Source organism: Sarcophilus harrisii, chromosome 3 (assembly GCF_902635505.1).
Source record: "Sarcophilus harrisii chromosome 3, mSarHar1.11, whole genome shotgun sequence".
Classification (NCBI taxonomy): domain Eukaryota; kingdom Metazoa; phylum Chordata; class Mammalia; order Dasyuromorphia; family Dasyuridae; genus Sarcophilus; species Sarcophilus harrisii.
The window spans coordinates 496,681,378-496,701,841 of NC_045428.1; the positions used below are offsets into that span (position 1 = coordinate 496,681,378).

Below are 20,464 nucleotides of genomic sequence, written 5' to 3' on the forward strand. Positions count from 1 at the left end.
ATAATCATAAAATGCCATGGGCTCCAACCTGTTGGGTAGATTCTCCATGAGAAATTCACATACAAATAGGGACAAGACTACTTATCGTACTTCTAGAACTACATAAAACAATATTGGGAAGGGGGAACCTTTGCTTTAGTCCTGAATTTATTGGGTTTTAAAGGCAGGCAAAGAGCAGATGAATCCATCACTATTTGGTAATGATGGGTTTCTTTAAAAAATTCTAAGAATTTTCTTTTAAATTGGTTTCTTTAAAAAATTCTAAGAAATAAGTAAAGATACTGAGGTAAAGAGCTTGAGCAGAGTTACAGAGTACAAAATAAAGCCATAAAAATTAATAGCTTTTCAATAAGATAACAAAACCAGCAGGCATTAAAAAGAGAAATTTCAGTCCTAGGATGTAGAGGAATCACTTTCAGAAAGAGAAATAATTGACATATACTTTACTTATTTTAAAAATTTTTCTTGCTTTTGAAAAACTATGACTAATAGGGAAATATATTTTAGATGATTTTACATGTATAATGGTTAGAAGGGAGGGAGAGAATTTGCAATTCAAAATTTAAAAAGAAATTATTCTAAAAATAACTAAATAGAAATTTAAAAATCTAGTAAGGAAGACCAGAGTGAGTTCTACCTTGGAAATTACTAGCTTTGTTAGCCTAGATGGATGACCTTAACTTAAGTGTCAGTTTCCTCATCTGTAAAATGAGAATAAAGAAAGCTTTTACCTCACATGATTATTGTGAAGATTAAAGAATATACATCTATATATAAATTCTAATCTCTCAGATGAACTCCAATTCTGCTTTAGCAATTGTTGCTAAATAGTGCTGCTAGGTGAAGCTGTGAAGAGAACACTAGGCTTAGAATCCAGAATACCCACATTTATATTCCTGCTTCAAACACTTAGGAGCTAGATGACTCTGGGTAATGTTATATCTCTTAGTCTTGGTTACTCCATCTTTCAAATGAGGAAATTGGACTTGACTTGGCCTTCAAAAATCCTTCTAGCTGTAAAACTGTAATTTATGCTGTTAATGATTTATGATCACATGGTCCCTTCTTTCTATTCACACCTTAACTCATTACCCTTTTAGTTCAGTTCCTCCTTCCCTCTCATCTAGATTATTCTAATAGTTCTTAGGTAGTCTCCTTGCTACTCTGGGCCATCCTACATCTTCCTTACTTAAGTTCAAGTCTGGCTTTTCTATTATCTCTAGGACTAACTAGAAATCCCTGTGTTTAGCTTTTAAAGCCCCTTGTCAACTGGACTGCATCCATCTTTCCAGCCTAATAGGACCTGGCTCTGAGCCAGCCACACTAGCTTCCTCTCTGTCCCTCACACTCCATTGCCCATCTCTGTGCAATGTTGGTAATTCCCTAAACCTGGAAAGCTTTGTTCCCTTTCTTTTACTCCACCACCTTCTTCCTTTAAAATGAACCTCAAGGACCATCTTCTATATGAAGCCTTTTTTGATCCCCTGAATGCTCCCTCCTAAACTCCTTGGGACATAATGACTTTTCATATATTTGTCCTTATTCACTTTATGTTTATGAAGTATGTCATTATACATGTCCTTGTTTTTGCCTACCCTATTGCAAGATTGTGGTGTTCTCTTCTTTTGTATAATATGATCGTTCTCTGGGAGCAGATTTCTTGGGGGGCTTCTAGAGGCAACCTTAGTTTCAGTTCCATATAATAATCACCTCAAATGCAGCCAGATGATAAAGTTTCAGATCCTTTATTATTTCTACCAAAATAGCCTGGTTAGTTTTCTTAAAGGCCTATCTCCTTCCTTGGTTCCAAGAGCTCCTGTTGCTAGTCCTTTGCCTCTGCCTCCCTGTTGCTAGTCCTTTGCCTCTGCCTCAGGTTCAGCCTCTCCTCTTCCGAATTCTTCGTTCTGCCTGACTGCAGTCTCTGGCTTTCAATATCTTCAACTGACTCTTCACTGACCTGTGGCTTTCAATATCTCTAGGAGTTTCTTATAAATGATCTCTTAAAGGTGTGAACCCAAAGATTGACTCCTCCCCTGAGAGAGTGGGATTATGGGCTCCCCTGAGAGAGTGGGACTTGTGAATCTCCAGAACTTGTGAACTCTAACGTGTGAGCTAATGTATGAACTCCCAAAGGTGTAAACCAATTACATAAGCATTGTTTCTATCACTCTAGTGACTTAACACCTTGTAAGGCGTCTAACACAAGATAAATTTCCTGTAGATACTGTTTTCATATTTTGTACTTGTACCTCCAGTACCAATCACGAGGACTGATTGCTGAATGCTTCCAACTACATGCTCCATATGTATCTCAAAACTCAATATAAAACCAATTCCCTATCTTGCTCCCAAACTTCCTCCTCCTCCAAACTTCTCCATTTCTGTTGTAGACACTACTCTTCTAGTCACCTAGGTTTACAATATATAGTCATACTTAACTCTTCCCCTCCCTCCCTTTCCATCTCCATCAGTTGCTGAGCTTTGCTGATTCTATCCACCCCTTCCTTTTCACTCACATAGCTTCTGCTCTCCTTCAGGCCTTCATTACCTCTTGCCTAGCCTACGTCAATAGCCTAATTAGTCTCCCTACTTACAGTCTCTCTCTTCCCCAATTTCATTAAGTTACCAAACTGGTATCTGCAAAACACAGCTCTATGTCATTACCTTACTAAAAAAATCTTTAAGTGTTTGCTAATGCTTTTAGGATACAAATTACTCAGTCAGACATTTAAAGCTTTGTGCAATGTGCCCTACACCTATCTCTGCAACATGATTTTCTATTACTCCCTTTAATGCACTATCTATTCCAAACTGACATTTGATTATTCTTCGTTTTTGATAGGAAGTAGTGCTGTATTTTGTAAAAAGCCTTTTCTGCATCTATAGAGATAATCATATAATTTGTTTTGTTACTAATAGCTAATTATGCTGATAGTTTTTGTAATATTGAACCACCCTGTAGTTTTAGTATAAATCTCCCCTGGTTATAGTGTATAATATTTGCGATACATTGCTGTAATTTCTTTGATAGCATTTTATTTAAAATTTTTTGTATCAGTATTCCTTAGAGAAACTGATCTGATTTTCTTTCTCCATTTTGGCTCGTGCTGGTTTGAGTAGCAGTACCATACCTGTGCCTTAAAAGAAATTTCGTAGAACTCCATGTATTTTTCCAAAATTATTTTGGAAATAATTTACATAATATTGGGATTAATTGTTCTTTAAATGTTTACTAGAATTCATTTATGAATACATATAGTTCTGGAGACTTTTTTTCTTAGGAAGTTCAATGATAGCATGTTCAATTTCTTGTTCTAAGATTGGGTTATTTATGTATTTTATTTTATAGATCTTCATCTATTTCATTTAGATTGTCAAATTTACTGGCATATAATTGGGCAAAATAGCTCCTAACAACTGTCTTAATTTTCTCTTCATTAATGGTGAATTCAACCCTTTCATTTTTGATACTAGTAATTTGGTTTTCTTCTTTTTCTTTCTTTTCTTTTTTTGCTGAGGCCATTGGGGTTAAGTGACTTGTCCAGGGTCACACAGCTAGGAAATGTTCAGTGTCTGAGACCAGACTTGATCTCAGGTCCTCCTAACTTCAGGGCTGGTGCTATATTCTTCTTCTTCTTCTTCTTTTTAAATCAAATTAATCAATGATTTTTCTATTTTACTGGGTTTTTCCCTCCACAAACCAGCTTCTAGTTTTATTTGTTAGATAAATGGCTTTCTTATTTTTAATTTTTATTGATCTCTCCTTTGATTTTTAGGATTTCCAAATTGGTGTTTAATTGGGGATTTTGATTTGTTCTTTTTCTAGCTTTTTAGCTGCATGTCCAATCCACTGATCCGTTCTTTATTTCATTGATGTAAGAATTTAGAGAAATAAAATTTCCCCAAAGTGCTTCCTTGGCTGCATCCCATAAATTTTATTACATTATCCCATTATTATCATTCTCTTCAATGAAATTGTCAGCTGTTTCTATGATTTGGTCTTTGACCCATTTGCTTTTTAGGATTAAATTCCAATTATTTCTTAATCTCTCTTTCCATTGTCCATTACGGAATGTAATTTTTATTTGCCTTTTGATCTGAAAAGAATGCATTTACTTATTCTGCTTTTTCGTATTTGGTTGTGAAGTTTTTCTGTTCTAATACATGATCAATTTTTGTGTAGGTGCCATGTACCACTGAGAAAAAGCTATGTTCCTTTATATTTCCACTCTCTTTTCTCTAGAAATCTATCATATTTAATTTTTCCAGAATTTTATTTACCCACTTAACATCTTTCTTGTTTATTTATTTTAGATTTATCTAGTTCTGAGAGGGGAAAGTTGAGATCCCCTAATAGTTTAGTTTTATAATCTATTTCCTCCTGTAACTAATTCAACTTCTTCAAAAATTTAAATGTTATTCCCAATCTGTTACACATATGTTCAGTATTGATATGACTACACTGTTTGTGATATAGTTCAGTAAGATATAATTTCCTTCTTTATCTCTTTTAATTAGATCTGTTTTTACTTTTGCTTTGTCTGAGGATCATGATTGCTATCCCTGCTTTCTTTGCTTCAGGTGAAGCATAATAGATTCTGCTCTAGCCCCTTACTTTTACTCTGTGTATGTGTCTCTGCTTCAAATGTGTTTCTTAAAAATAATATAGGAGTCTGTTTTTTAATCCATTTTGCCATCTACTTCTGATTTATGTGTGAATTCATCCCATATTTATAGTTATGTGTATTTCCCTCCATGTTATTTTTTGCTTGTTCATCCCTCCTCTCTCTGACCTCCCACCTTTTCCCTTCTTATAAGAGTTTTACTTCTGAACATTGCCTTTTCTTTAATCAGTCCCCCCTCAGTAAGGTAAGATAGATTTCTATATCCAACTGTGTAGGTGTACTATTCCCTCTTTGAACCAGTTTTGGGGAGGTTTAAACTTCATGGTTTTTTGAGTCATCTTATATCCATCAATGTCATATTTGATCCACACCCTCTGTCTACATATTCTTCTAATTGCTCTTATAGTAACAAAATTAAGACACTGTCATCTCCGAGACTAATTTTCCTCATTGTAAAAAGAAAGGTCCTTTTCTAGCTATAGCACCATATATTCTAAAGCCCCTTGGGATTCAATATCCTGTGTTCTAAGGTTACTGGTGTGCAGGGACACAGAGCAGGTGTATTTTTTAAAGAAATGTCTTTTTTTTTAGTATTGTTACAGGCTTCAAGAACAATTCATGATGTTCATTACTGGATTAAAAAAGAAAAATTGTTGAAGAGCAGTCTTGTATATGTAATTGTCATACTTTAATCTACCTAACAATATAGAGTTGACATTGTAAGACTTACCATGTAACAATATAAATAGACCGCAGAACTAGAGCAAAAACCAATAGTCCATACATGACCTGAAGGAGAAAGAGAAAATATGATGTTTATCACTTCCAACAGTTTTTTTTAAAGGAACTTTCACTTACCAAGGAAAAATTCACAATGAATTTGAACTTGTTTTGCCTCCTCCTTTACCACTAAAAACCAAATAAAAATGAAATTGTTTTTCTGTACTCATAATCCTAAAAATCAGACATTTGCTTCCCTCTTGATCCATTAGTGAGTCAATTAAGTGCCTCTTCTGTGCCAGATGCCATGCTTCAATAGTGGATACCGTATTAGCAGACTAATAGGAAGAACTAATATTCTGTCAGTCAGTTTGATGATATTCACCTGCAATTTAAAGCACTTGGACTTTGTTAAATATTTGCTAAAATGTGAAAGAAGCTAGAAGTTTGGTGTATTACAATAAAATTTGGCCTGGGAATCAGGAGTCTTGACTCTAGTTTGGCCCTGCCATTTATTCTATGTGATTTGTGCAAATTCTTCCTTGTTGGTACAGGATAGTTGCTGACCATGTCCCCTCCCCCCACCAGGGACTATTTCTGTGATTCATAGTTCACTGTAATCTTCACTCCATCTTGAGTACTTGATGCTGGGAAGCAGGCACTGGGAAGTGAGTTAAGTCTGATTCAATTCTTCAGTTTCAAGAGTGCCTCCAGGATTACCAGGTGCAAAATAAAGGAGGGCTCACACAGAAAACTGCAGAAAGCTGGAGCTGTAAAGGGGCCTTAAAATGCATCCAACCTCTTCATTCTATAAGATAGAAAACTAGTCCAGGAAGTAAAAGTGATTATTCAGGTTCACACATCAATTCACTGGTGTCTCCTGGACCAGGACTCGGAGATCTTGGGGCCATTCTAGAACAAGTCCTATGATGTCACACCACCTCTTGTAGAGATCACAAATGACTGGTCTTCTAAGGCACTGTTAAAGGGTTGAATCCTGTGCCATTTTCTCTGTCCTCCTTGGGTCCCATCTCTCTCAAGCTTCCTTGTCTGTGCACAGTATTCTATACCTCCATTATCTCATTTGTTCCTCACAAGCACCCCTGTGAGCAAAGTGTTCTTTCTGTCATCTGGTGCAGGGATCTCCCAGTAAGAGATTTTCTCTACCAATATAGATTAGCATTTTTGTGGCAAATTAATATCTTTAGAGAATTGTCTAGTAGAGAGAGAGAGAGATAGAGGTAGGCACTTTAAAGTGCTGTTATCCCCATTTTGTAGATGAAGAAACTGAATGAGAGGGGAATTAACTCCCCCAGTCACACAGTTTTCTACATTGATTAGCTGAATTGAATGCATGATTTTTCCTTAGCCAACTGCTATTTCACTATGGAGCACTGCCTCCCACAGAAAAATTCCATCCTTTTCACTTTCAAAATATAATAGCCTCAAAAAGTCAGTTAGAATGGCTCAGAGTCAACAAGTCAAAGCCTCTCATTTTAAAAAGGAGGAAACAGGTCCAGAGAGTTAAGTTATTCACTCAAGATGACCCAGATGATACCCATGAGGCAAGATTTGCACTCTATTTCTCTAATTCCAGAATCTGTACACTTTGCCAAGCTCAGAGTCAATATAATTTGTTTACTCTCTGCTTAACAATAAAAACATCAGCTGGAAAGGACTTTAGAAGAAACAATGGCAGGGCTGGAAAGAGACTTAAGAGCTCATGCAACTCAACTCCATGTTACAGAAGAAACTGAAACCCAGAGAGAAGTGATCTTCTCACAGTCATTGAGCAAGGTAATGGGTTCCTCATTTTCCCCCTCTTTTACAGTCTCCTCTAAGATTCTAAACTCTTTGGCCAGACTGATGATTGCTGTGTTTGTGTGTTGGCACACCATGAGTGCAGTTAAAATACAAAATATTTTTATAATGGTTGAAGCTTAGGAACAGGAAAAACATGAAAATAAAAATGTCAAAATCAAGTTTTCCAATCAGATTTTATTTCTATTTGATACTCTTTCTAAATTTCCAACTAAAAAGCCAAGAAATCAGATGAAAAGACTATAATTTATTCCTAATAGCAGCTCACTCCTATTTCTATGGCACTCTTGGATTTATAAAGTACTTTCCTTCTAAGACTTATGTGAAGAAGATATTGAAAGCTTTACTGTCCCCATTTTATGGATGAGGGAAGTGAAGTGGTTTATCCACATTTAGAGAACTAGTAAGCAGGAGAAATGGAACTCAGCCCAGGTTCTGTGATTCAGATACAATGCTCTTTATAATACATAACAGCTGCCTTCCTCTGTTTAAAAGATTTCATCCCATCTGCCGATTCATGCTGCTTATTGACTCTGTTTAATCTTTAGTTCCAACATGATGCAAATGTGTCTGCTGGCAAACTCTTATTATCAAAAAACTTCACCACCATAAAATCTTTTGTTGCCTCAGTGTCAAGGAAAGAGCACACAAAAGAGCACAGGTCTGTTTCAGGCTCTGTCACTTACTCCTCAGGCGACCTTAGGCAAGACTTCACTGGACCAGATAATTTCCAATATCCTTTCCAGCTCTAGCTCTATGATCCTTTCCCTGCTGACTTCACTGGTGTGTTGGGAGAGAAATCTGTGAGATGGCTGAAATTTACAAAAAGCAATTGTCGTCCCCGTGGAATTTTACCTGTGTCTGAAGGAACACAATGTAATACTGGGTTCATATTTCAAAAGGACCTTATGCTTTACAAAGTTCTTTCCATACTATGAGAGCCCAAAGGGCCATCACACCATACATGCCCTTTGACCCAGCAGTGTCTTCACTGGGCTTATATCCCAAAGAGATCTTAAAGGAGGCAAAGGGACCCATATGTGCAAGAATGTTTGTGCCAGTTCTTTTTGTAGTGGCCAGAAACTGGAAACTGAGTGGATGCCAATCAATTGGAGAATGGCTGAATAAATTGTGGTATATGAATGTTATGGAAATTGTTTTATAAGAAATTATGAGAAAAGCCTGGAAAGAACTGATGCTGAATGAAGTGAATAGAACCAGAAGGCTACTGTACACAGTAACAAGAAGATTATATGATGATCAACTATGATGGACTTGGCTCTTCTCAAAAAAATGTGATGATTCAAGACGATTCCAAGACTTGGGATAAAAAGAGCCATCCACATCCAGAGAAAGAATTATGGAGACTAAATGTGGATTTAAGCATAGTAATTTTCATCTTTTTGTTTGTTTTTCTTTCTCATATTTTTTTCCTTCTGATCTGATTTTTCTTGCACAACATGACAAATATGGAAATATGTTTTAAAAGGAGTGCACATATTTAACCTGTATCAGATTGCTTTCTGTCTTGGGGAGAGGCGGGGGTAAGGCAAAAAATCTGGAACACAAAGTTTTACAAAAATGAATGTTGAAAACTATCTTTACATGTATTTGGAAAAATAAAATACCACCAAGAAAACAAAACAACAACAAGAATAAAAAATTAAAGCACTTTCCATACTAGGATCTATTGGTGCCATGTACAATTAACCCACAGAGTCTGTTTTGTAAGAAGATTTTTATATACTGCCTTTTTGTAAAAGACTACTGTCTATTGGTTATTTCTTATTTCCCCCCTTGACCAACCTATCTCCACCACTCCCCACACACACTTGTATATTTTTTGGTTCATCAGAGATATAATTCTTAAATAGCTTACAACCTAATGAGATAAGGACAAATATACAACCACAATATAAAAGAAGCTGTGATAAGTACAGAGGAGAGGTTCTAAGTTCTATGAATTAGAGAGTTTCAATTCTGAGAGAAAGAGTTCAGGGACACTTTCAGAGAAAAGTTGGTATCTGAGTTGGGTCTTGAGGGAAGATATGCTCAGAAAGACAGAGAGGCATTTATCCCAGGCATGGGGGATGCTGTATGCACAGCTCAGAAAGAACAGAACAAGAATAGCAGGTGTAATAGAATAGAGCTAATCCAGCTTGGCTAGACATTAGAATGTATGATGGAGAATAGTATGAAATAAGGCGAGTAGACTGGAGACAACTGAATAGAGGGAATGAAGAGCTGAGGATGACACCAAGGTTGTGAGTGGGAGTGACAGAGAAGATGGTGACAGATGATAAAGATGGTAGTAATAAGGTAGCAGGAAAGAGGGGAGGGTCTGGGAGAAAGTTAGAGTGCAGATTTAGACACAGTGAATTTAAATGTCTACAAGACAGTTTCAATAGAATAATGAGGTCAGAAGTCAGAATGCTGAATTAAGAAGTAGGAGGAAAGGAACTGTAATCATAGACAGCAAATAAAGCTTTGCAAAGAGTTAAGCCACAAAAAGGAAGAGAGATGGAGTGATAATGAATGGATCAAATGAGGGTTTTTGAGAAAGAGAGATGTTTGTAGGCAGGAGAAAAGCAGTCAGCAGACAGGGAGAGATCAAAGATTACTGACAAAGGAGGGATAATAAGAGACTCTTCTAGAGAACATGGAACAAAATAAGATCATTTGCCCATGTAGAAGGGTGAATGACTTAGCAAGAAGGGACTCTTCTTCATGTGAAACTGGGATGATTACAGAAATGACAGCTGAAGGTACCTGAAAGTAAAATGAAAAGGATGGGAGAAAAGGGAGCTCTTGATGAATAGCATCATTTTTTTTCAGTGAAATATGAGGCAAAGTTCTCAGCAGAAAGGATAGGGGAAGAGGGAGGAATGAAAAGGTTTGGAAAAGCTGCTGGGGTGAATGGAATAGTTAATCAACTAGGGATATGTAATGGAATAGTGAATCAACTGGGGATATATAAAAGGATTGCCTTATGGTAACGAGGGCCAAGTTGAGATTATGTAATATAAATTTGTAGTGAACACAATCAGGACATTTTCATAATTTTCTCTTGTACCAAGTGGGTAGGAGTGATCTAGATGGTGGGAGTAATGCAAGCCTGGGTTCTGCAGGATAATATCTTTGAAAGGATTAGGGGGCAATGGATTTGAGGACAATATAGAACTGACAGTGTAGGAGAGCAAAATACAGGTTTCTATGATTCTCTACCACAGACTTCTGTCTAAGTTGATGTCAAATGCCCATCCTTAAGTGAACCACAGCCCTCATTTTGCAGAAGAGGAAACCAGAGAAGATAACCAACTTGAGGAAAAACTGAACTGAAATCAAACAATTTTACCCTTCTTATGCTACCTTTTGAATGACAAATCCTCTTAGTCTTTGAGGATTGTGGTTTCTTTACTTCCTTGATATGTAACATGTTGACATGTATGTGGAGTTATGTATACAGATATACACTCAGAATTTAAACACTCTGAATTACTCCTTCCTAAATTGTTTCCATGCACTCTGTGTCATTTCTGCAAACATCTGAGAGAAAAGTAGAAGGCATAATAAATAGAGGGGAAATAATAAATTGTAGCATAATATTTTGAATCCACCTTCTAGAGATATAGAGTGTACAGTGGAAAGGCATGAAGATGTATTTTTCAATGGTGTTACTTTTCCCTGCGCCAGATGAGTTCCCTATTGAGACATTCAATTACTGATTTGAAGAAGGGCTCTTCATAAGAGGCCTTACCAGCCTTCTATAAATCTGTTACCAACTTTCATTTGTGCTTTCTTTTCATGTCACCTAGTGCTAGACAGAATGATGTTCCTGGTTGTAATATGACTCAAGGGTTGTCAAATTAAATTGTACTTTACAATCTGAAAACTGAATAAGGTATAGTAGGTAAGTGTAACTTGTAAGTGGGCTAAAACATTCTGAGACCAACATCAATAGGCAAAAATTTGTGAAAGATCAGAACTTGCATTATTTCATATAGCCAGATTAAAAAAAAAAGCACATTATTAACAATCTCTGTCTTACAATACCAAAAATAACACTCCCATTAATAAGAGTTCATATCTGATAAGCCACACAGAAGAGTTATTGTAGTAAAGGGAAAAGAACAAAGTCTTTCAAAAGAGATCAAAAGAGAAGATCTAGGGAATGAATCCTGATTCTGCCAAAATGAATGAACAGATATGCCAACACAGTTAAATGAATTCAATAAATATTGACATCAAACAGGAAGAATATGCTTATTAAAAATGTTTGCCAGACTGATTTCAGAACTTACATGAACTGATGCTAAGTGAAGCTAGCAGAACAAGGAAAACATTGTACAAAGTAACAGCAAGACTGTATGATGATCAACTATGATAGCTTTAGCTTTTAGCAATTTAGTGATCCAAGACAATTCCAATAGACTTGGGATGGAAAATTCCATCCATATCCAGAGAGAGCACTATAGAGAATGAATGCGATCAAAGCATTACTATTTTCACTTTTTGTTTTGTTTTGTTTGATTTTTCTTTCTTGGGGTTTTTGCCCTTTTGTTCTGATTTTTTCTTGCACAACAATACAAATATGGAAATATATTTAGAAGGATTGTATATGTTTTAATCTATATCGGACTACTTGCTGTTTTGGAAAGGAGTGTGGTAGGAAAGGGAGGGAGAAAAAAAATTTGGCACACAAAATTTCACAAATGAATTTTGAAAATTATCTTTACAGATATTTGGAAAAATAAAATGCTATTGAGCAGAAAAAAAGTTTGCCAGTATCATATAGGATAGTCTGTACAAAGTCCAAACTGGAGAGAGATCCCCCTAAAGATGGCAAGTGAGGGCTGCAGAATATGGTATTTGTGGGATTTAGCAAAAAACCAAAAAAAAAAAATCCCACATCATGTGTAATGCATTAACTATTTATTTGTATGTCTATCCTATCAGCTCCACCAGATGGAAGCTCCTGAAAGGGAAGGGTCAGGATATTCTTGACCATGCTAAGTATAGTGCCGTAAACAAATAACCCCTTAATAAATTTCTCTTGAATGAAGGAAAGTCAGAGAAGCCCTTGTTGAAGCCAGGTGGAAATATATTAATCCCTTGTCCTCAGCCTGAAAGAGCTGCCTACAAGAATTGGGAGAAAAATATGCAGCAATTATCCTGAAAAGACATCTGGTGTGTACCAAATTGTCACCTTAACTCATTAAAAATAGAAAATCTGATCTATTCTGAAGCATAGTTTATGCTTAAAGCCTGGTTAAAGTTTAGGAATATAAGTGATAAAGTCATGCTCATGGATTGAATTCCTTTAACATACTCTTATAGATTTGGGATCTTGGGAATCTCATAATCCCAAAATTGGGGAATCAACAGGAAATACTGAAGAAACAAAGTCTAATGAAGCAACAGAAGATGTGGGTTTTGCCACTGACTTATTTTAAGTCTATAGGGCAAGTTGCTTAGGGCTTTGAGCCTTTTATTTTTCTCTTCTGCAAAATCTTGGAACTGGATAAGAAGATTTATTGAAGGTCACATTTAGTTCTAATATTTTGCTTTATGAAAGCAAGAATAACACAATGGCTCAAGAACAATAGGTACCCAAAGTACCTAAGGATAAATTCTGTCTCAGATACTTATTACCTGTGCGATGATGAATGAGTTATAGAATTTACAGAATTTCAGAGTGAGAAAGGACAGTAGAAACTTTCTAATTCAATTCAAATTCATGATGATGATGATGATGACAACGAACATTTTAAGTATTTTACAGATTATTTTCTCCTTTGATCCTCACAACTTGAAAAGTAGGTATCATTTTTGTCCCAATTTAACAGATGGGAATACTGACATCTGGCCATACATTCCTTCCTTTTAGCCCTTCAGGGAGCGAGTTACCAAGTTCTCCTAAGTGGGGAAGGTGCTTCGACTTTTGACTTCTAATCTTTGGGAGTTTTTTCTTGACAGAATACCTAAATTTGGTATCACTGCAGCTGCTTTTGGCTCTGTTTTACGGCAAAAGCCCAAGCCTGATGCCTCTTCCTTATGAATTTTCTCTAAACATTTGAAGATAGACACCATGTTCCCACTAAGTCTTCTTTTTTCCAGGCAAATATCTTCAATTTCTTCAGCTGACCCCCAAATGGCCAGAAGGTGAAGTCCTTCACCATTCCGGTTGAACTTTCTGGCCACTCTCCAGGTCTGATCAATGCCATTTCCAGAAGGTAGTGACACTTTACTCCTTTTCCCATGTATTCTATGACATAGTTATGGTGTGGTGCAGCCCTTAGGAGAATGTAGCAATAACCTAACGCCACTTGGCCCTGGGAGTGACTTAGTTAAAGATGATGTACTTCTATCTGACCAAGATGCTATGGCTACAGATATTGCTGGCTGTCAGTGAATTCACAAAATTACAAAGTTAACTTTTGTGAATCTCCTATACTTGTGAACTCCAATGAGTACTTAAATACTTTTTGCTTATATGAGCTCTCTAAAGGTGTGAACACAAGCATTATTTTTATCAGTTCCACTTAGTACCTTGTTTCAAGTTCTGGTCCATAACATCTCCTTGTAAGATCAAGTCAATCATACTGAACCATGCTAAATTAACTCTTTTAACAGAGTTTCTGAGACAACAATGAGCAACAATAATGAGGTGCTTAACGTTGACACAGGTGCAGAACAAAATTGGGTGTCTACTACTTGACTTAATGACATTTCAGGCTAAAAATACACCTCTGGAAGATTCTTCTCTATGCCATGATGGGATAATTACTGACATTATATCCTACCATATGTCACTATTTTATTTTACCTTTGTTTTCTTCCTCCTTGCCCTCCCATTTGATAGTATTTTTTTTTCCAATTACATATAACGATAGTTTTCAACTTTCTCATTTTTCTTTTTTTTGGGGGGGAGGAGGGAGGAGGGTTAGTAAGGACTAAAAAGGATTATCAAGACAATTTTCCTTAATTCTAATTAGGATATACACAGCACATTTATACAGCATTTTAAGGTTTATAAAACCATTTTACAAATATGATATCATTTAATTTTCACAACAATTCTTGGAGGTAGACACTATTATTACCCTATTTCACAAATAGGAAAACTGAGATACAGTGAAGCTATCTGATCTCCAAAAGTCAAGTAGCTAATTAATTCAAATTCAAGTCTTTCTTGATCCTGAGTCACTCACTCACTCTATCCACTGAACCATCCAGTGACCTACAGAGTTTGCCCAAATTTACTGTGAGAAATAATGGGAGGACAATGTTCTGTTCCAAAGATGTTATGACTTAGCTATAAAGATAAGGAATTAGAGGGGGAGTCAAATCAGTGGTCTATAATACCTTGGTCAGTCGAAGGGCTTGTAATGACAAAAGAATTTATTCAAACATATAGTCAGGATGAAGGGAAGGATTAAAACATCCTATTAAGGTATTTCCAACCAAACACCTTGGAGTCAAGGGACTGACCAAATATAACATTCTGATAAGGGGGCTGAGGCCTAAAATTGGCTAAAACCAGCTGAGGTCAGTGATAGGATACAAGCTTTTTGCTAACAAGCATGCTTAATGAACCTCATGCTAGTAACTGGCACACGCCCAACGATGAGATTAGTTGCCATCTTTGAACATGGGATGATCAGGAAGGGGGAATATATTAAGTAAGAAGTATTATGTAATGGGAGTGGAATAACATGTGAAACTTCTTAACAGTCTCCTGCAATATCTGGGAAGCAGGAGTGTGGAATACACCAGAGCTATTGGAATACATAGGAGCCACCTGACAGTGGCTGCTGGAGTTCCAACCCAGAATGGGTCTCCTCTTGTGAGAGGAGGGTACAAGGAGACTGAGAGGAAGATGCTGTTCTCTGACCTCTCTGACTGAGAGGCTATTGTGTTGTCTGACCTCCCTCCTCTTCCCTTTGCTTCCAATTTATCTCATTCCCAGTCCACAATATCTGGGTCAGCAAAGGTGCCCTGCAACTGCTTCAGATGTTATGATCCACAACTGTGGAGGCTCTCAGAGAACTGATCTGTCCCTTAACACAGGAGGAGATGAGATTAGGGTGGGATTACAAGGTATAATTGTGGATTCTAAATACCTGTGAGTTGTGTGGGTCAATGATGGGAGTTTTTACACCCATTTCTACAGGAGTGTTATTATTTAAAGAGTGCTTCATTTATCTTGGGTCTGGTTATTCACTGAGCCCCTTTTGGGGTTCAGAGTATTATTTCTCACACACAGAGCTAATAGCAGAAATGAGACTAGACCCTAGTGCTTTCTATTCACAATCTTAGGCTCTTTCCATTACATTACATGATCTCTCTTGCTTAACTTTTTATGGGGTGCTAACCCAAATGAAAGGTGTTTTTTGGGGGGGGGATGAAGAACTCAAATGGAGAATGAAAACAAAAGTCCTTCACATTTACATAAATTTTTAGATTACAAAGAATTTTCCTAATTTTATTTTGTAATTGATGAGGTAGTATTATTATGTAGTAGAAAGAGCATTTTTCTAGGAATCAGAGGAAGAAAGGAAAAGAAACAAGCATTTATTAAGTATCTGTTGTGTGCAAAATTAAAGAATGTGTGGATTTTTTTGTTTTTAGGCAACTGGGATTAAGTGATTTGGCTGGATCTGAACTCAGGTCCTCTTGACTCAAAGGCCAGTCCTCTATCCATTATAACAGAACCATCATTAATCAAGCAATCCTGATTGATATCTTGCCCCTGGAATCAGATGTTTCTGAAGGAGAAAATAAGGCTAGTGACTTTGCTCAAAATATCCTCAATTAAGTCCACCTTGCAGGTCATAGCATCATTTCTATGATATCACAGTTCTCTTTGAGAACAAAGGACAGGCAAAAACTCTTTGAGTAGAGCTCTCCCACTGGGGACCCAAATGTAACTAGTCAGCTGGGCAACACAGCTCCCTTCCTTTCCTTCCCCTTTTCCTTCCTTCTGTCTACAGAGGGTATTATACTCTTACTGGTGGGGGCTCTGCCCAAAGGAAAGTAATTTTTCTTTTTTATCACTGAAATTCCCAAGACATCTTGAGGATTACCAGCTAGATTTCTTAAGGATCGTGTCTTAAATCTAAATTTGGCATATTGTCATTGATTGGCCAACAATAAATCCCAGGCCAAGCCTGGGTTCAGTTCAGTTGGTCATTGTTCAGGCCCTGATGGATTTGGAGTGAATGTAAATAGCAGTCATTTCTGCTTTGGCCAGAAACCCTTCTCAAAGTCTTTCCTTCCCAGAAAGTCTATCTAGTCCTTTTGACTAGATAAGAGAGGCCATTCTTTGCCTCAGTTCTTTTCTGGCCTTAATCACTGAATGGGTGTGGTTGCTTCAAACTTCAACTTGTTAAAGATCTTAGCTTAAAAAGACCAAAGTCTTCCATTTTATCTAGGGCCATCTCTGGTTATCCTAATCAGTCTCTAGCCACTGGACCCAGATGGTTCTGGGAGAGGAAAGTGAGACATGGGACCTTGTACAGCCTCCCTCACTGAAACCCAATTCATCTGCATATTGTGGTATTATCTCCTTTGATGTCATGGTTCTCCTTCAGAATGAAGGACAAACAACAACCTCTGTGATAGGAGTAGACACTGTCCGGGACCTATCTGGAACTGGCAGTTGGCAATCTAGCTCCTTCCCCACTCCCCCTCCCCTTTTCCTTCTTCTTTCTCCCCTTCCCTCCCCTCATCTATAAAACCAGGGAATTGGTCTAAAAATGGCTTCAAAGGGCCCTTACAATTCTGATCTTCGGTCATGAAAAGGCTTTTCCCATTTTCCTATTCTCTGTTCTAAGGGCTCAAATCAGCTCTCACATAGTATTCTAAGGGTCTTTACAACTCTGATCTTTGTGAGTGACTCCACTGGATTTCTGGATTTGAGGGATAATTTCAGTCTTTCAACAATAGAGGGCCCTGCAGGACTATTTTCTTACATCACAAGGCCAGATGACTTGGAAGAATTTTGAGAACTAGTGAGTAAACTGGATTTCCATGCTAATTCCACATTGCTGTCAAAATTCAAAACTATAATTAATATGACAAGCAGCTATAGCCTTAAGAGAACTCATATTTGCGCTTGGTGGCCAAGAAGGTTCAATATACCTTCCACCTACTTGTGTCTTGAATCAATCTAAGCCTTCTTATTTTATCTGTATATCCCTTTATTGGAACAACTAAGGACTTTCATGTGCATTAATTTCACAGATGAGGAAATTGAGTTTTGGGAGGGAAGTGACTCACCTCCTGAGAGTCAAACACATATTCACAGTAAAACCAGGCAACTCTGAGGATCATTCCCCTGGATTGTGCACTTAAGGGAACGTGGAGAAGCTAAAAGGAAGAACCATACAGCATCTCCAAAGGAAATCTGGAGAGTGCCTGACTGGCTGCAATTATAGGAAAGCAACTTTTTTTCTCCAAAAGATTCAAATAATACAGCATGAACTAGAAATTAATTTTTTTCAAATGGCCCAAAGTGAAACTGCTGCAATTTAGCAATTGTTACCTAACATTTGTGTAGTTGATTGAATCCTATCAAGTTCTAAGTGTTTTTTCTCAAAGTTAGAGAAAAGGAAATTTCTAGAAGGCTCTACCACTAAGAAATGCAGAGATATTCAGAGTGGGGATACAACCAAGAACTAGTCCATGAGCTCTCATGCAAAAAGCATTTCCTCTGATACCTGGGATTTTGCTCAAGAAATTCCATTCAATTTAACTGGTAGAATCATGAAACTGCAGAGTTGGAAGCAATTTTGAAGGGTATCTGGTTCAAGTGGTACTTAAGAATTAATTTCTTCCGAAATTTCCTTTTCAAGAGTCATTTAGCCTTCTTTTGAAAAGCTCCAGTGATAAAAAGTTCACTACCCACAGGCTCAATGTATTCTGCTTCTGGACTCACCAAAAGGATTTGTTAGCCATTATAATTTAAATGACTACTATGTAAAAAAATTCTATGCTAGGCACTGAAATGAATAGGTCATGGTCCTGGGCCAAATGGGGCTTAAAATCTAATATAGGATTAACACCAGGACATAAATAATTACAATGTAACCTAAATACAAAGTAATCAGTGCCTCATATTGCCCTCTATATGTAGACCAAGCCCCAGTTGTATTTCCCTTACTCTCAATCCATCCTCTTACCAACTGCCTTGTCCACAGGACCAAAATGATGCTGTGGTAGATTTAACTCTTTCTTTTTTAAAAAACATATTAAAATATCTTAAATACAATATATGTGTACTTATTTATACCGTTCTCTTGTTGAACAAGAAAAATCATTTTTAGAAAGGTAAAAATAACCTGGGAAGTAAAACAAAAATGCAAGCACTCTACACCATTTCCCAGCATTCTTTCGCTGGGTGTAGCTGGTTCTGTTCATCACTAATCAATTGGAACTGAATTGGATCCTCTCATTGCTGAAGACACCCACTTCCATCAGTCTTGCTGTTGAAGTGTATAATGATCTCCTGGTTCTGCTCATTTCACTCAGCATCAGTTCATGTAAGTCTCTCCAGGCCTTTCTGAAATCATCCTGCTGGTTATTTCTTACAGAACAATAATATCCCATTAGCATTCATATATCACAATTTATTCAGCCATTCCCCAACTGAATCCAAGAAAAGCTTTCAGTTTTTCATTTAGCTGTAGTATCTTTACATCACCTGGTTTCATTTATATGGAAAATGTCAAAATGAATGTATTTCAGTGCCTGTAGCAGTGTGTCATACTGTATGTAGAGGATAACAAAGTTTTCCTGCTGATTGTAGTAATATTTTACTAGTAATGAATAGTTTAATATTGTGGCTTAGTGCTTTTGATCCCCCTTTCTGCCACTCTGCCTCCTTTGTGGCAGATGAAGAAGGGGATCACATAGGATTAAAGACGGCTTTGTACTTTTTAATCTGTTTCATGAGTTGCTAGGATTAAAAGCCTTTATCACCTGATGACAATCTTTCTGGTAATGAGCTCTGATGTACTTGGTGAAGCTAGTCCTCATATGACAGATGACAACCATACCATTACCATGCACAGATTTGAAGCTTTTCCAGGCTGGAAGGACCTGCCAGAGATTTACTGGCATATGTTACAAAAACCCAAGACATGGAAGGAATATTTTAGTGGGTAGAGGGATGAAAATACTGTACCAGTTTTTCCTCTCAGTAAAGACAGCATTAGTGGAGACCTCTCCCGTGTTTTACACACCACCATCTGGCTCCCTTCCCCACTTTACTGAGAGCACAAAAGATCATGTTCAAGATGGAAGGGATGGGAAACTTTACCATAAGAGGATTGGTGGAAGGAAATGTAGAGATTGAGAAGATAAGAAAATGGGGGTGTGGTGGAGGAAAGCTAGTAATTATCACTTCCATCTGACCTACTTTTCTTGGTCCTAGAAGGCAAAGGCAGAGACAGCTTTCTATAAGTAAAAATATGCTAAGTAATGAAAGGAACTATTTTCAAATGAGAGATTTTCTTTCATTGCAAACTATTCAGCAGAGACTGAATGACCAATTTCTCAGAAATATTGTAGAGGAGAAGCTACCTAACACCCCAAAAGTCCTCCACTTGGGAACCACTGGGCCAGTACTTAAAAAAGAATTCCTCCTCTGCTAATTTCTGAAATAAACAACTTGGCTGATCATTGTGCCTTCTCATCTCATCTGAAACACATGTCTTAGAGATTGTGTAACAAATAAGCACTGTGTATAATGTTTGTTTGTTTTTTTTTTTTTTCAGAAAAGAAAAAACTGTCAAGTATACCTTCACTTTTGCTAACCAAATAAATCCTCATTGACTTGGAAGCATTGTAATCACATCATCTTTCCATCTTTCTTTCTGCTGAACTATTTAGGGGCACTAGGTAGATGATAACAATTCCCAACAACTTTCATTCTCTTCTTCCTCCAAGCTAACCTTTTAACTGCCACCAAGATATTGTCATGCTACTCCTCTGCTCAACAAACTTCAGTAGCTTTCTCCTTTCTGCAGATTTCAGAGCATTTATTTAGTGCCATTACCACCAGGCTCTAGGCTAGGTCCTGGGTGTACCCATACAAGAAAACAACTCCTGTCCTCAAGAGACTTACCTTCTCCTGGCAGGTTATAGCTTATTGACTGATAAGTAAACAGGAGGTCACTGGAGGAAGGAAGGATACACTAACATCTGAGAGGACCAGGAAAGGATTCTCAGAAAAGATGGACAGAAAAGATGAATTAACCCCTGAAGGGAGGTAGGGTTCTAAGAGGTGGAGGAGG

At 37.2% G+C, this 20,464-nt stretch overlaps 1 protein-coding gene across 2 annotated transcripts in view; it reads right to left on the reverse strand.

Moving 5' to 3' along the window:
* ACER3 (alkaline ceramidase 3) overlaps positions 1-20,464 on the reverse strand; it is a 192,637-nt gene that overhangs the window by 10,095 nt on the left and 162,078 nt on the right. For both annotated transcript variants that reach the window (XM_031961345.1, XM_031961346.1), the window contains one exon: positions 5,356-5,414. In XM_031961345.1, coding sequence (XP_031817205.1) covers positions 5,356-5,414 — 59 coding nt within the window. The remainder of the gene's footprint in view (positions 1-5,355; positions 5,415-20,464) is intronic.